This window comes from Peromyscus leucopus, chromosome 12 (genome assembly GCF_004664715.2).
Source record: "Peromyscus leucopus breed LL Stock chromosome 12, UCI_PerLeu_2.1, whole genome shotgun sequence".
Taxonomy (NCBI): Eukaryota; Metazoa; Chordata; class Mammalia; order Rodentia; family Cricetidae; genus Peromyscus; species Peromyscus leucopus.
This window is the reverse complement of record NC_051073.1, coordinates 59425341-59440576: the sequence shown is the minus strand read 5'-3', so window position 1 is coordinate 59440576 and position 15236 is coordinate 59425341. Positions and strand designations below refer to the sequence as shown.

General features: G+C 42.3%; 1 protein-coding gene across 1 annotated transcript in view; it reads right to left on the bottom strand.

Moving 5' to 3' along the window:
• Cd86 (CD86 molecule) overlaps positions 1–10565 on the bottom strand; it is a 69175-nt gene extending 58610 nt beyond the window's left edge. Inside the window, exon 1 of the mRNA XM_028862269.2 lies at positions 10287–10565. Within this exon, the coding sequence (XP_028718102.1) occupies positions 10287–10300 (14 nt within the window). The 5' untranslated portion in view covers positions 10301–10565. The remainder of the gene's footprint in view (positions 1–10286) is intronic.
• Between the last annotated feature and the right edge of the window lie 4671 nt (positions 10566–15236).

Genomic DNA, 15236 nt, shown 5'->3' with positions numbered 1-15236 from the left:
CATTCCTGAGTAAATGAATAAGCAAAGAGTCCCAGCCTCCTCCTTTCCGACTATGGCTCACCACAGTCTTTGCTCACCCATTGTAATATCTTTCTATTATATCTCCTGCCCCTCACACTTGCCTGGTTCTCCCTCGAATCCCTGGTGCCCCAACAGAGGTCAGGAGGTCAAAGCGAAACTGGTATCAGAGGCCAAACCAAGCCCTTCCAGACACCGAGTGAGCCATTATGTAAAAGTCAGGGCATTTCGTCAAATGTTTACGAAGTTGACCTTTCTGACTCCCGAAAAGCAAGGCCAGGCTGTCCTGCCTTGTCCTTACACGCAGGACAACAGTGTAGAGTCTAGTTTGGGGAGGAGCGGGCTGGGCTGGCAGGTATAAAGCAGAGTCTACCCTTCACACCTCATGGACTAGACAGACAAGACACACACTCACTTCCAGCACCTCAGGGTCCCAGACAACCATCCTGTGTAGAAGCTCAGTTTCATCATAGGATATAGATAGATAAAAGGGTAGATTGTTGATACTACTTTTAAAAAGCAACAGCTTGTTTAAAAGTGAGATGTAAGATACCAGTAAGCCATGAGCCATGTGGCAACTCATAGACAATAGATATGGGTTAATTTGAGATATAGGAACTAGACAACAAGAAGCCTGAGCCATTAGGCCAAACAGTTTAAATAATATAAGCGTCTGTCTGTTTATTTTATAAATGGGCTGCGGGACTGCCGGGGCTTGGCGGGAGCTGGAGAGAAACTCTCCTGCTACAACTTTACATGTAAATTTTTATTTTATTTTATACGTGTGGGCGTGTTGTTTGCATGGATGTCTGTGTACCACTTGTGCCTGGGGTCAGAGGGGTGTTTGATCTGCTAGAACTGCAGTCACAGATGGCTATGAGCCACTTTGTGGGTGCTGCAAATCCAGGCCCTATGGAAGAGCAGCGAGTGCTCTTAGTTGATGAGCCAGCTCTCCTGTCTGACCACAAGGCTGCTTTAAACTCCGTTGCACTGAGTTTAGCAGGATGATGTCAGCTTACTGTGGATTTGGCAATTGCTGTCCAAGAATCCTTTTCTCATAACCGCACAGTCTAGAAGCAGATGTTGAGTTGTGACATAATTGCTGCTTCGGTATGTGCATCACAAAGTCTTGTGTCATCGCCTGTAACTAAAATGTTACTTTCAGCTTCATGACTAATTTACCCATCATCAAACACTACTAGCCACTTAGGTTGATTCTTAGTTTTTGTTATATTTAAGTAATGATGTGATATTCACTTGTGTGCATAAATATGTTTCTTTGTTTCTCATGACTTAATGAGCCTTCATGGAGGTGAAGTTATAATAAGATACATAAGCATTTCTACAGTAAATAAAATGGTCATTCATGTATCTTCTGGAATTAGAAGTAGAAATGTGAGTATAGTCAACCGTAGAAACTAATGCTCAAACCAGTCACTACAAGGTAGAAGCAGAGAGCTGAACACAGGGCACATACCTGTAAGCCTGTCATCTCAGATACCTGAAGCCTTAAGGCAGAAAGGTTACAAGTTCAAGATTCGCCTGGGTTAGAGGTCAGCCTTAGCAAGACCTTGTCTTAAAATTTATAAAAGGGGTTAGAGGTGTGAGCTCAACAGCAGAGTGATTATCTAGCATGCATAGAACCTTAGGTTCAACCCTAATATAACACTCAAAGAAACCGAGAGGCGGATGTAAATATTTGAAGTCCCAAAGGCATAAAAGCAGATTTTCATAAGCAATTCTTGAAAATATACTTACAGGGTCACCAATGATGGGGCAGGATTTTATTTCAATGTTTTGGGCATTCTACCTTACATAAAATGAAGTTTAGGTGCTTTGTGGTTTGGCTCAGCATATTCACCTGCATTTAGCCTTCCCTCATGTCTACAACTAGGAGGTCAACTGTCTGTGACTTCTAGGTTACAGGTAGAATTCCATTTCCTAGAACTCATCAGGAAAGACAAGAGCTGGGTTCTGGAGAGGTGGCTCAGTTGGTAAAAACTCTTGTTGCCCTTCTAGAGGAACAACATCTTCTGGCCTCCTCAGGGCACGCGCACACACACACACACACACACACACACACACACACACACAAATAAACACGAAATAAAAAATAAAAGGGAGGCTAGAGACATGGCTCCATGGTTGAGAGCACTTGCTGCTCTTGCTGAGGGCCTGGGTTCAATTTGTAGACGCAGCAGGGCTTTGCACAACTGTCTGTAACTCTAATATCGGGGGATCTGAGACCTTCTTCGGATTTCTGCAGGTACCAGACATGCATGCACACAGACGTACATGCCAGAAAAACACTCATACATGTAAAACAAAATGAAGATAGAAATAATTATTAATTAAGAAGAATAGAGCTAAAGAAAACTTAATTTTTTAAATTAAATTCATGGCTTAAATGTAAAATGTAGGACAAAACAGATGTTAAAGACTATGTTTCTTAAGTTCTTTCTAAAAGTCATCAATTATCAACAGCCCTCTATGAGCCTCATTGTACAGAGGAGGACCCCAAGGGAGCTGGGTGCTTCTCCAAGGTGATGCCACCAGGATTTTAGCAGAGGACTGCCTGTGGCTGTTCTACACCAGCCCAGCAGAGTTCATGTCAGACATGATACTGCCCACAGACAAATGCAAAACAGCCACCTTCACACTCCCGTGGAAACCTGCAGGATTCACTCTTCTAAAGAGAGTGTGGGGTTTGATCTATTTGCCACCCAAGAGACTGGGAGAAAGAACCAGATTTGCTCATCTTTAGTGTCTTTTCAGTGTGCACCAAAGTGCCTGGACCAAGGCAACTCTTACAAAAGAAAGCGTTGAATTGGGGGCTCACTTATAGTTTCAGAGGCTTAGTTCATTATCATCACGGCAGGGAGCAGGCGGCAGACAGGCATGGTGCTGGAAAAGTAGCTGAGAGGGACAAGAGCTGAAGAATCACTCAGTGGTTAAGGTGTGTATTGCTCTTGCAGGGAATCTGAGTTAGGTTCCCAGCACCCATGTCAGGAGGCTCCTAACAGCCTGTAACTCCAGCTCCAGGGGATCCAACTCTATCTTCTGGTCTCCTCGGGCACTTGCACTCATGTCCACGTACCCACACACAGACACCCACCCACTCACATACACACACACACACACCCACTTAAAATAATAATAATAAAATATTTTAATAGATTCAGAATGATGCTACCCCTGTGAGTATCCCCTGTTGACCTTTGATAACTGGGTATCCCAGTAGCCCCGCACTTCAACTTTCCACATCACCATAACCATAGCAACTACCAATCTGGTCTCTGACTCTGTTGCAATGGCAGGTAAGTGGAACAAGAAGCTTGTAACTTTTGGGGACTGGCATTTTCACTTAGGGTAATTCCTTAGAGATTCATCGGATTTTTTGTGTGTAAAAATAGTTCATCCCTTTTTATAACTTAGTGTTATCCCATGGTGTACATGTACCAAAGTTTGTTTAACTACTCACGCTGAGAGTTGTTTCTTTGCCTTGCTTCCTTTCCTCTTTTCTTTTTTTCTTTCTTCTTTTCTTTTCTTTTCTTTTTGTATTTGACTACTATAAATAAAGCTGGTGTGAATATTTATGTACCAATTTTTGTGGGAACACAGGTTTTCATTTCTTTGGGATAAATGGCAATTACTGCAATCACAGTTATTCGGTAGGAGTATGTTTATTTTTGTGAGAAACCACCAAAGATATTTCCAGAGGGCCTGTAGCATTTTAACACTCCCCAAAACAGAATGATCCTGTTTCTCTGCATGCTACCAGCACTGGTAGGGCCATTGGTTTTGTTATTATTATTATTATTATTATTTTAATTTTTGGACATATTCATAGGAATGTAATAGTTGGCTGTGATTCCAACTTCCATTTCAACAACAGTTAATAATACTGATCATCCCATTATGTGGTAAATTGTCATTTATACTCTTCTTTGGAGGAATCTCCTTTTATATGTTTTGGATTGTTTGTTTTACTGTTCTGGCTGACAAATGAAAATGTGTTCATAGTGTTTGATTGCTAATTATTTAATTTTGGGTAAGATGAACTTTCTGTCTTTTTTTTTTTTTTTTTTTTTTTGGAAAAATGAGTGAGTAGAGGCAGCCATAGTAACACAGGTCTGGAATTCCAGCCCTTGGGAGGTAGAGGGAGGAGGATCTAGACCTAGGCTCCCCTACCTAAAACACACACACACACACACACACACACACACACACACACACACACACACACAGACAGAGAGAGACAGAGAGACAGAGAGACAGAGAGAGCTTGCCTACTGGATAATTAACTACATTGGGTTTCTTTAGCCATTTTATAATTGTTGTTTCTATTTCCAATTAGACTATAAAATAAAACACCATCCATTTAGTATGTATTTCCTCTGGTGCTTTCAGACTCTCAGATTCTTGATAAACATTTGTCTAGTTGGTTGAAAATCACTGTAAGATGGGGATGACAAACTAGGTTTACCTTCTGGTTAGTTGAGTGTTATAGGTTTCCCCAGTTTTACCAGTTCCAGGCTATCATTTACTAACTAGTTCACATAACTAAATGTTCACTCATTTTTATTTTTGTTAGATCTTTACTCTCATTAAATCTGATTACTTTGAATCTGAATTATATGGATCTATGATAATCAGGTTCCTTATACAATGGTTTCCTATTGTACAAACTCTTCCCTTTTAAAAGGTTCATTTTGGCTTACTTAGGTGTAAGTATGTGTATAGCTGTCTGTGTGTGTCAGTACTTTTAAGGAAGCCAGGAGAGGCTGTTATATTCCCTGGAACTGTAGTGGATGCTGGGAACTGGACTCAGTTCTCTTGAAAGAGCAGCAAGTAGTCTTAACCCCGGAGCCACCTCTCCATCCTAATTTTGGACTTTCGTTGAAATCTTTCCGAAGTGCATTCTCAGGTTCTCAGGCTGCATTCTGCACTCTAACCACATGCACTCCTTTTCTAGGGTTGTGGTAACAGAGTGCTAAAGACAAATGAAAAACATTTCTCTCTCTCTCTCTTTCTCTCTTCTCTCTTCTCTTCTTTCTTTTCTTTTTTTTTTTCTTCTTTTTTTTTCTTCTTCTTTTTTTTTTTCTTCTTCTTCTTTTTCCTCTCCTTCCTCCTCTCCTCTCTCTCCTCCTCCTTCTTCCTTTTTCTGGAAGCCAAATGTACCAGATGAAGTATCAACTGTTGTTCTTCTGGACTGTCAGAGCTCTGATCCTGCCTTTCTGACAGCTGGACTCACTCACTACGTAGACCTGTTTGGCCTAGAACTCACAATGTAGAGCCGAGTGTCCAGCAACTCAGAGATCCTCCTGCTCTGCCTCCAAGTGTTTGGGCTAAGGCATGCGCCACCACATCCGGCCATGGATTCTTTTTGATTCAAAGCTTTCCAAGCACACAATTTCATACTTCTGTCTCCAGTTCTATTGTGGTTTTTCTGTCTGCCTATTGATATAAACTATGAACGCTCCCTGAGGTTCCAATTAGACTTGAGCACCGAAATCTTTCTCCAAGAAGCCTCAGATAAGCAGGTTTCTTTAAACTCCATAATGCAAACCGAAATCTGTGTTGGTACAAAATCTACAACGTGAAACGGTAGCTGCATACATTCTTTTGTTTCTGAAATCCTTTTCAGATAAGTTTTGGGTTAAAAAACAAGTATCAATTTCACTCTTTGTCTAGCTTGTAAATGTGGGAAGAGGGTCCTTCAGGCCTAGCTGATGACTTTATGTCATTTCAATGAAGATCTATTTTAAATCATGTTTATCTGTGTGTGGCTATGGGTACATGAGTACTCAGAGGCCAGAGGTAGATTCCCTTGGAGGTGGAGTTCCAGGTGGTTGTGAGCTGTCTGGCATGGGTGTGCTCTGGACTGCCAGTCATCTCTCGAGCTCCCAACCATATGTCAACTCTGTGCAGAAGGCAGTTTGCTCGGGGGTCAGGCATTATTTTTGTATCAAAGTTTCTTTGGAAGGCGTCCCTCTGGGCCGCCTCCCTGTTCTCGGCTCCCTGAGGCCAGTTCCCTCTGTTCAACTGAGAGTGTTGAAAAGGCCACCGAGAGTCTCTGGATAGTCCTGGTCATCTTACTTCACCTTTCGTGGAATGTGACACCGAGACTACCTTCTCCTTTGTGAAATGTTTTTGTGCTCCTAGATGACCTAACCCTTCTAAGTTTCTCTCCCATCTCTCCGAAGTGCGTTCTCAGGTTCTCAGGCTGCATTCTGCACTCTAACCACATGCACTCCTTTCTAGGGTTGTGGTAACAGAGTGCTAAAGACCAAATGAAGAAACAATCTCTCTCTCTCTCTCTCTCTCTCTCTCTCTCTCTCTCTCTCTCTCTCTCTCCTCTCCTTTCTTCTTCTTCTTCTTCTTCTTCTTCTTCTTCTTCTTCTTCTTCTTCTCTTCTTTCTCTTCTTCTTCTTCTTCTTCTTCTTCTTCTTCTTCTTCTTCCTTCTTCTGGAAGCCGAATGTACCAGATGAAGGTATCAACTGTGTTGGTTCCTTCTGAGGACTGTCATGGAGGTGTCTGATCCTGGCCTCTCTTTCTTGACTAGCTGGACCATTTTTCTTCCTCTATGTCTGTTTCTCTACCCAAATTCTCTGGCCCTATTTACAAGCTTAGATGAAGACACACTCTAATACCCGCCCCCCCATTTTACCTTATCTCTGTAAAAAGCCCCAACTACAAATATGGTCCCATTCTGAGATCGGGAAGGATTAGGCTTCAGCATATGATGTGAGAGATGGGAGAAGGACCCTTAACATAATCATTGGAGTCACTTTTTCCATGATAGCTCACGTGCCTATTTCTCAGTGCAGGATTTTGGTCAAGATGTTTTGTCCCTCTGTGAACACATCCTCCTCCTTCTTGCATTTTGGTTTCCACAATGCCTACCACTTTTGCCCTGGTTTACTCCAACTCCTCAGCCCCTCTTCCGTGTTCATTCCAAACTGCTCTTTCTGATCCTCTTCCCTGTCAAGGTTTTCCAGGTTCCACCCTGAACTTCTAAACCACTAGTTTTTTTTTTTCCCCTGAGAACTCACCCATATGAGAATTTCAACTACCAGCTGTACTTATGCTGAGGACTCTCAATGCCCACCCTGGTCCAAACCTTTCTTGGGCTGGGCACTGGCATGGGTACTATGTAGGCTTTTCTATCTAGCTGCTCAACTTCCCTGTGAGCAAATGAACTGACCGTATGTCCCCTTTCTCTGTTTGCCCCAAACTCACTCCATCCCTATGTCCTCCATTAGGAAGGATACCACCACACACTTATATCTTCCCCTTCTGCAGCCTCCACACACGTTAAAAAAATCCAAACAAACAAACAAATAAGAAAACCCAAACCAAAGCCTGGCATGTGGCACACACCTTTAATCCCAGCACTCAGGAGGCAGAGGCAGGTCAATCTTTGTGAGTTTGAGGCCAGCCTGGTCTCCATAGTCAGTTCCAGGACAGCTAGGGCTATGTAAAGAGACCCTGTCTCAAAAAACAAAACAAAAATAACAACAACACCAAAACAAACCCCAACAAGCAAATCCTATGGATTTCAGTGCTCCTTCGTCCTTTCCTCCCTGATGCCGCCATGACTAGTTTCTGAGTCGTTTCCTATCTTCCTATCTTCCATTAATCCTTTGCTCATGCTTTCTCCCTGCGTTCGACTTAGCCCTCTGCTCTCTTTCCCAGTGTTTAGCTTCCCACTGGAACCAGCCACTCAACAGGGCTGCTGCTGTCTTTGGGCACAGCTTGCCTCAGCTCAGCCCTCTAGAAATTTAGCTGGGGTTGTCCTACCAAGCTCCAAGGACACAGAACACTTTTGGGGAGGGAAGACAGGATTTAGAACATCTAGCTTCCTGAATTCTATTCCTAAGGATGTCATTATATGGTTACTTAATCCTTGAGAAGTAATTTCCCCCTCTGTTTCTTAACCATAACAGTAATAATAAAATGACTAATAGTAGTAATTACTGAGTTCTTACGAAAGCAAATTCTAAGTACTTTATATAGACTATCACATTTAAACCTCACAACCACATGTGACTTCACTGTCAATCAGCCACATTTGACAGGCAAGCAACTGAAGAATAGAATGGTTAAGCAATGTGTCCAAGGCCCACAGCCAGAAGATGTGTCTATGTGGGGGCTGGGTATTCAAATACACAGCAACCACCAAAACCAAGAAAACATAATTCAAAACAAAAGGCTGGAGCCCTAGCAGGCACTCCCACAAATTTTGAGTGATCACAAATAGAGACACAGGAAAGTCAGTGTAGTTATTGGTTTCTTTTTTTAAAATTGACTTTTTCATTTTCTTCCCACAGACATGCTTCATGGTTAAAAGTGTACAGTAAAAATGCTTCTGATGAATATTGTGCATATGCATGTATCATTTGCAAAAGGGTTTGACAGCGCCGTGCATTCTGCTTTTCCCCATAAGCTAAGCACATTAGAGATTGCTCTTTAATAGAGGTTTTTTTTTTAAATAAATGATTTCATGATATTCCATTATGGGGGTTTCATAAATAACCAGTCATTTCTTTTTAAACAATTGTTTCTAAGGTTTTCCTCATTATAAACAGTGGCATGAACAATATTCATGTCAACAAACCTTTACTAACATATATTATTACATCCTAAAAGGTGGAGCATCTTTTGTTAGACAGCATACAACGTAAAGGATAGCTAGTATGTTTCATCAGATTATTACCCAGGAGTACACAGCCATCAGGGGGCAATATAGGTACATATCCCTCTCTCCTTAGTAGCAGGGGGAATTCTTGATTTTGAAATGTAACATTTACCACCTCGACAAAGGAAAACTGATCATTTACTCTTACGATTTGCATCACTTTTATTTCGGCTAAGATTCAACACTGTTTATTGCTCGTAACTGGTTTGGGGCATTGAAACAAAGAACAGCTTCAACCCGAACGTATAGACCACGGCCTGGGATCCTGTAGACATCTGCCGACAGTGCCAGCACAAGCCAGTAGGTTCACTGCTGCAGCTCCCCGAAAACTCTCACTTCTGAAAGTTTTTCACATATATATGAAACTTAAAAACTATTCTAGAGAGGAAAGTAATTTTTCCTTGGAAATTTATCTCTACTCTTCTGAAACCAAAGCAGCAAAGGCCCTTCTAAAACCAGGAAATGTTGGGTCCACGAGCGAAAATCAAAGCGCAGTAACAAATTACAAAGGCTAACAAATGATGATGCTTCCAGCTGCCCCAGCAAGAGAAGGGTAGGCATGGCTCCCTCCAGGATGTCCGTGCCCTGGGAAGCTACCACAGTAAATTAGGCAAGAAGGATTCTACTTCCATCCTCAGGAGCTCTGCAGCCTTGGATGAGTTATCTACCTTCTCTCAGCTCAGCTATTCATTAATATACTGATACTGTCTGTCTGGACACCACCGTAAAGTGTAACATTAATAAAATGATACACCAGTGAAGTGCACAGCGTACCAGGTATCCCGCAGACACTGGGTAACTGAATTACTCCCATCGCCTGTTTGTGTCTTAGGTTTTTTGGTTTGTTTTTCTTTCTTTTTTTTTCCTGGTATACAGTCACCCCCCAATATTCTTCATAAAGACCAAAGGCTTAGATGCTCAAGTCCCCAATAAAAAGAGAGGCAGTAAGTAATTTGCATATTCCCACATACTTTAAATTATCCCTAGATTACATACAATGCTTATACAATGTAAATGACCGACCACAGAAGCCCTGTGCCTGTTCAGTGTAAGACAGCTGTAGGCTAGCTACATCTCTATCTTAAATGGAAAGATGCTCACAGTTGGCCCCCTGAGTCCATAGATGTGGAACCCACACATTCACAGAACTGCTTTTTTTTTGGGGGGGGGCGGGGCGTCTCTTCTTTTGCCTGGCCTCTATTTGACCAAACTAACTCTGATGTATCGGAAAAAAAAAAAAAAAATCCGCCTCCTCTCATTTCTCACACTTATGTAGACATTAAAAAACCCATTCTAGACTTAAGAAAAAGAGCCATTGTAGGAAAAAGAGAAAAGGAACGCTTTCCTGATGTGGGAGCCAGTTACGCTTTTTCACATCAATAGCTCTTTCCCTTCTCAGGGCTCTCACTTTGGGCCCTTACACAGATAGATAGATGCCTTGCTAATGAGAGCGTTCTAGGGCAGCTGGCAGGAAGGACAGAGATGAGCGCACCGTCTGCAGACTCAGCCTCCCACTGAGGTCACAATCCAGAAGCCACAGTGCAAAGGGTAGACGCCATCGCTTACCATCTGGGATCCATCTTGGGTGCGTCTGAAAGTTCTGGAACAAGCCCACCGCGAGTCCGGTTGTCCAAGCCTGAGCGGCGCCCAAAGAGCCGCTCTTAACACGTCCTGCTCCCTCCTCTGCCTTCCTCAGCAATGACTGTGCACCCGTTGACTTTTTCTTAAGAGTTCTTCCTCTTTTCTTAGACTTGAGGAAGATCTTTTAACCCTTTCCTTGCTTTGTAGATTATTTGATTTGGGTCTAAATCTTGAGTTTTTAAAAACAACTCAGTTATCTTGAGTTACAGACATGATGTGCAAATGAAACTAAGAAGCCCAAGACACTGTGAAATCAATAGGTGCACAGGAAAAAGAAAAAAGCAGAAACCACATAAGATAAAATTGCCTTTTCTGAACGAAGAGAGGCACTGTCTAGAAACTCAGAATTCAATGTGCCGAAGCAAAATTTATGAGGTGAATTCTTCTCCTTCCTCTTCTTCCTCCTCCTTCCCCTCCTCCCCTTCTTCTCCCTCTCCTTCTCCTTCTCCTTCTTCTTTTCTTCGAACATAGAATTTAATTGGAATTATTTAAAGGAGCATGGATGAGGGTTTTTGTAAAAGAACATTGGCAAGTTACAGGCAAGTGACCCCCTACCACCACAGAAGAGACCCGATGCAGCAACTGTTAACCAATTATATCCCTGGGGGGAAAATAGCTTTGTGGAACTCATGAGCTCATAAGACCTCCCCCATCATCTCCATGATAGAAGGCTAGTGGGCCCAGTCTTGGGAGAGTGTGGGGTGAGCTACTCTAATCAGATGACAGCAGCCACACCATGCCCACAACATTCTGGCCTTTTTCGTGGCTCTTACATTCTTTCTTTCCACTCTTCTGCAATGTTTCCTGAGACTTTGATGGGGTGATACAGATGTTTGAGTGTGTGTGTGTGTTGGGGGAGGGGGGTTTGTTTGTTTGATTTTGAGACAGGGTTTCTCTGTGTAGCCTTGGCTATCCTGGATCTTGCTCTGTAGACCAGGCTGGCCTCAAACTCAGAGATCTGCCTGCCTCCGTCTCCCAAGTGCTGGGATTAAAGGCGTGTACCACCACCGCCTGGACAGATGTTTGATATTTTACTTCCATCTAAGGCTGAGCTGTAGACTGCTTTGTTATTACAATAGTTGGGTTCTTTTTTTTTTAATGGGTTCTAATTTTTTCTTTTCTGTTTTTATTTATTCTTCTTTCATACAATACATCCTGATTGCAGCCTCTCCTCTCTCCTCCCCTCCTTTCCCTTTACAAAAGAGCAGGCCTCCCAGGGATATCAACTGAACATGGCATAACAAAGTGACAATAAGACAAGGTACAAACCATCACATCAAGGCTGGATGAGGCAACCCAGTCAGAGGAAAAGGGTCCCAAGAGTAGGCGAAAGAGTCAGAGACGAGGAATGGTGATGCCTCTAGAGGTTGCTTTATTATACAGGATTCTTTTAGCTATCCTGGGTTTTTTGTTTTTCCACATGAAGCTGACTATTGTTCTTTCTGAATAGATGAAGACAGGTTTCTTCTGTATCCTAGAATCTAATCAATATTTATATGTATAATTCAGCTATCACTTGGCTTAAATGGGCTTATTGGGAAATGTTATCATTTATACTATTTTCTACAGAGAAAATATTTTACTGTTTAAAATAACCCTGGACTTTTAAATTATAACCTGTTTTTATGTTCAGGCAAAAAAAAAAAAGAGTCAGAGACCCCATCTCCCCTACCACTGTTAAGAATCCCACAAAACCCCCAAGCTAAACAACCACAGCATATATGCAGAGGACATGGTGCAGACCCATGCAGGCTCCATAATTGTCGCTTCAGTCTCTGCAAGCTCCTATGAGCCCTGCTTACTTGATTCTGTGGACCATGTTCTCCTGGTGTCCTCAACCCCTCTGGTCCTACGATCCTTCCTCCTCTTCTTCCACAGGGTTCCCTAAGTTCCTTTGGGTGTGGGTCTCTGAATCTACTCCCATTCAGCTACTGGAAGGATCCTCTCACATCAGCTATTGGAGGGATCCTCTCTGATAGCAGCTGGACAAGGTACCAATCTATGAGTATAGAATAATGTCATTAGCAATTCTTTTTTTTTTTTTTTTTTTGTCAGTCGTGTTTGGTTCTACCCTAGGTCTCTGAGCCATTCAGCTTCTGGTTCCTGAGTGTCAGTCATGGGCTCCCTCTCATGGCGAGGGCCGCAAGTTAGACCAGTCATTGGTTGGCCATTCCCTCAATCTCTGAGTCACCATTGGCTCAGCACATCTTGCAGGCAGAACAGGTGTGGGATGAAGGTTTTGTGGCTGGGTTGGTATCCCAGGCCTACCACTGGAAGGAAGCCTTGCTTGGTTACTGAAGATAGCCTGTTCAGGTTCCGTATCCTCCACTACTGGGAATTCTTGCTAGGGTCACCCTCATAGGTTCCAGGAAGTTTCCACTGCACTAGGTTTCCACATCACCTTTTAAATGCATTCCAGTTGTCTCTCCCTGTACTATCCTTCTCCATCCCTCCCTCTCCAACCTGACCCCTTCTGTTCGTTCCCCTTCCCATCCCCCCCCTCCACCATCAAAATCTCTATTTCTTCTTCCCAAGAAGATATATGTGTCCCCCTAGAACCCTCCTTGTTACTTAGCCTTTCTGGATCTGTGGATTGTAGTATGATTATCATTTACTTAACAGCTAATATCCACTTGTAAGTGAGCATATACCATGTTTGTCTTTATGGGTCTGGGTTGCCTTACTCAGGATGATTTTTTTTCTAGTTCCGTCCATTTGCCTGTAAATTTCACGATGTCATTTTTTATAACAGCTGAGTAATACTCCACTGAGTAAATGTACCACATTTTCTCTATCCATTCTTTGATTGAGGGACAGCTAGGTTGTTTCCAGTTTCTGACTATTATAAAAAAAAAACGCCACGATGAACATAGTTGGGCAAGTGTCCTTGTGGTAGGATGGAGGTCTTTTGAGTATATGTCCAAGAGTAGTATAGTTGGGTCTTGAGGTAGCTTGATCCCAATTTTCTGAGGAAATGTCATATTGATTTCCAGGATAGTGGCTATACAAGTTTGCATTCCCCTCAGCAATGGAGGAGTGTTCCCTTTGCTCCACATCCTCAACAACATGAGCGTCACTTGTGTTATTGATCTTAGCCGTTCTGACAGGTGTAAGATGGAATCTCGGAGTCGTTTTGATTTGCATTTCCCTGATGGCTAAGGTTGTTTCAGTGTTTTCTCAGCCATTTGAGATTCCTCTGTTGAGAATTCTATGAAGTGGAGTCTTATCTAGACAAAGCTGGTCATTTGGCCATGTGGTCATTGTTGTGGTTCGTAGGTGTTACAGCTCAGCAAGACTACAGAAGGCTTTCCTACTTGGAAGCATCGTAGCACCTCTGGTACCATGACAGCTAGTCCTCCGAGAACAGGTTTTCATGATTTAGTCAGGGTCTTCTAAGTCTTGTGTACGAAGTGCATGATGTTTTCAGCATTAGGGTTGAATACCTTCAACCTCTGGGAGGCAACTAAGAGCAACAGCAATAACCTGCATTCTTTTGGGGTTCTTGGACTGTGCCCACCAACTAGGAAGGGGTTTCTCATGCCTGACATTGGGGTTTTTGTTAGGTTTTGTTTATGGTTCTTGTAGGGTGTATTGTTAATGCAACTGGAATAACTTCATTTCAAATGTATATGTATACATGTCCACTTACATGTATACAGTTATAGGTAAATAAGTAATAATATGGTTCCTTGATCTATTTGAAATGTATTTCACAATCTTCATATTTTTAAAAGTATGTTCAAATCTAGATGAAATTATCAAAGTTGAGATGATAACTTTCCCACATATTTATTTTAAGAAAATAAGATTTTGCTTCTTTGCTCCAGCTAACAGTGATATGTTGTTTTTAAACTTCATTAAAATAATATAGATAATTCACTTCGAACATTTTTCTTAGCATTCTAGATTAAATTTACAATATCCCCCTCACCCACACACTGGCTTTAAGATTCAGCACTGTTTTAGTTTTGTTTCTGTTCTACTTCAACTTCTTCATCCCAAGGCTTTCAATTTTAATTCACTTCCTATGGTTCTGGTGATGTAGAAGAGATGGGAAGTAGTAGAGTTGATGTTATAAAGGAAATTAGCAGATTTGCTTAGAAGACATTAAGTCACACGAAGTAGAATTTAGCTTAAGGAACACTGCCTCCAAAATACCCCCAAAATAAGTGGTCTGCTAATTAGGCCTGTTAGAGGCAAGAAAATTTAGGATGCTGGGATGTAAGTGTTTGTTCACCAGGATTCACCAGCCATTAGGATCCATTCCCATAACAAAAGGAGACAGCCCTGACTTACCAACAGCCTTTATCCCCATTTCTCCATCTGAGGACAAGCGTCCAACAGGTGACTCAACTGGGTAGCACAGGGTGACAATCGTCATGGCCTGCCATAAAGCCCCAGTTCTCTTCTTGAGAAGAACATAATTCTGCCAGGTGGGCAAGATGAGCCTGGATAGCAACTATTTGAAAAAGAGGAACACTGATGTACATAAAATCATTCCGGCAATAACCAATATCTTTCCTGTGTAATCTTCCATCTGCCAGGTGGTCAGACTTGCAGTCTCTTGTCTTTGTTTAAATAGTTCAAAGTACAAACGAGGGGCAGCACCAGAAAGAGATTTATGGATGCCAGCATGTGTGGAATGCATAAGCTTCTTCCAAGATACCTCAACAATATGGCTGCCTAAACAAGACCTGAAGAAGTGTACCAATAGACAAGCTAATGTGGAAGGAGGCAATCTCCCAGAGCTCCACTCATAGACAAAGAACTGCAGGTAGCTAAGGAATGCTAAAAGGAGGAGAAAGAGTCTTCCCAAAGCATGAGCTCCCCAACTCCGTTATTTAGTACTAAGTGGTCACTGCCCCCTTGGTGAGG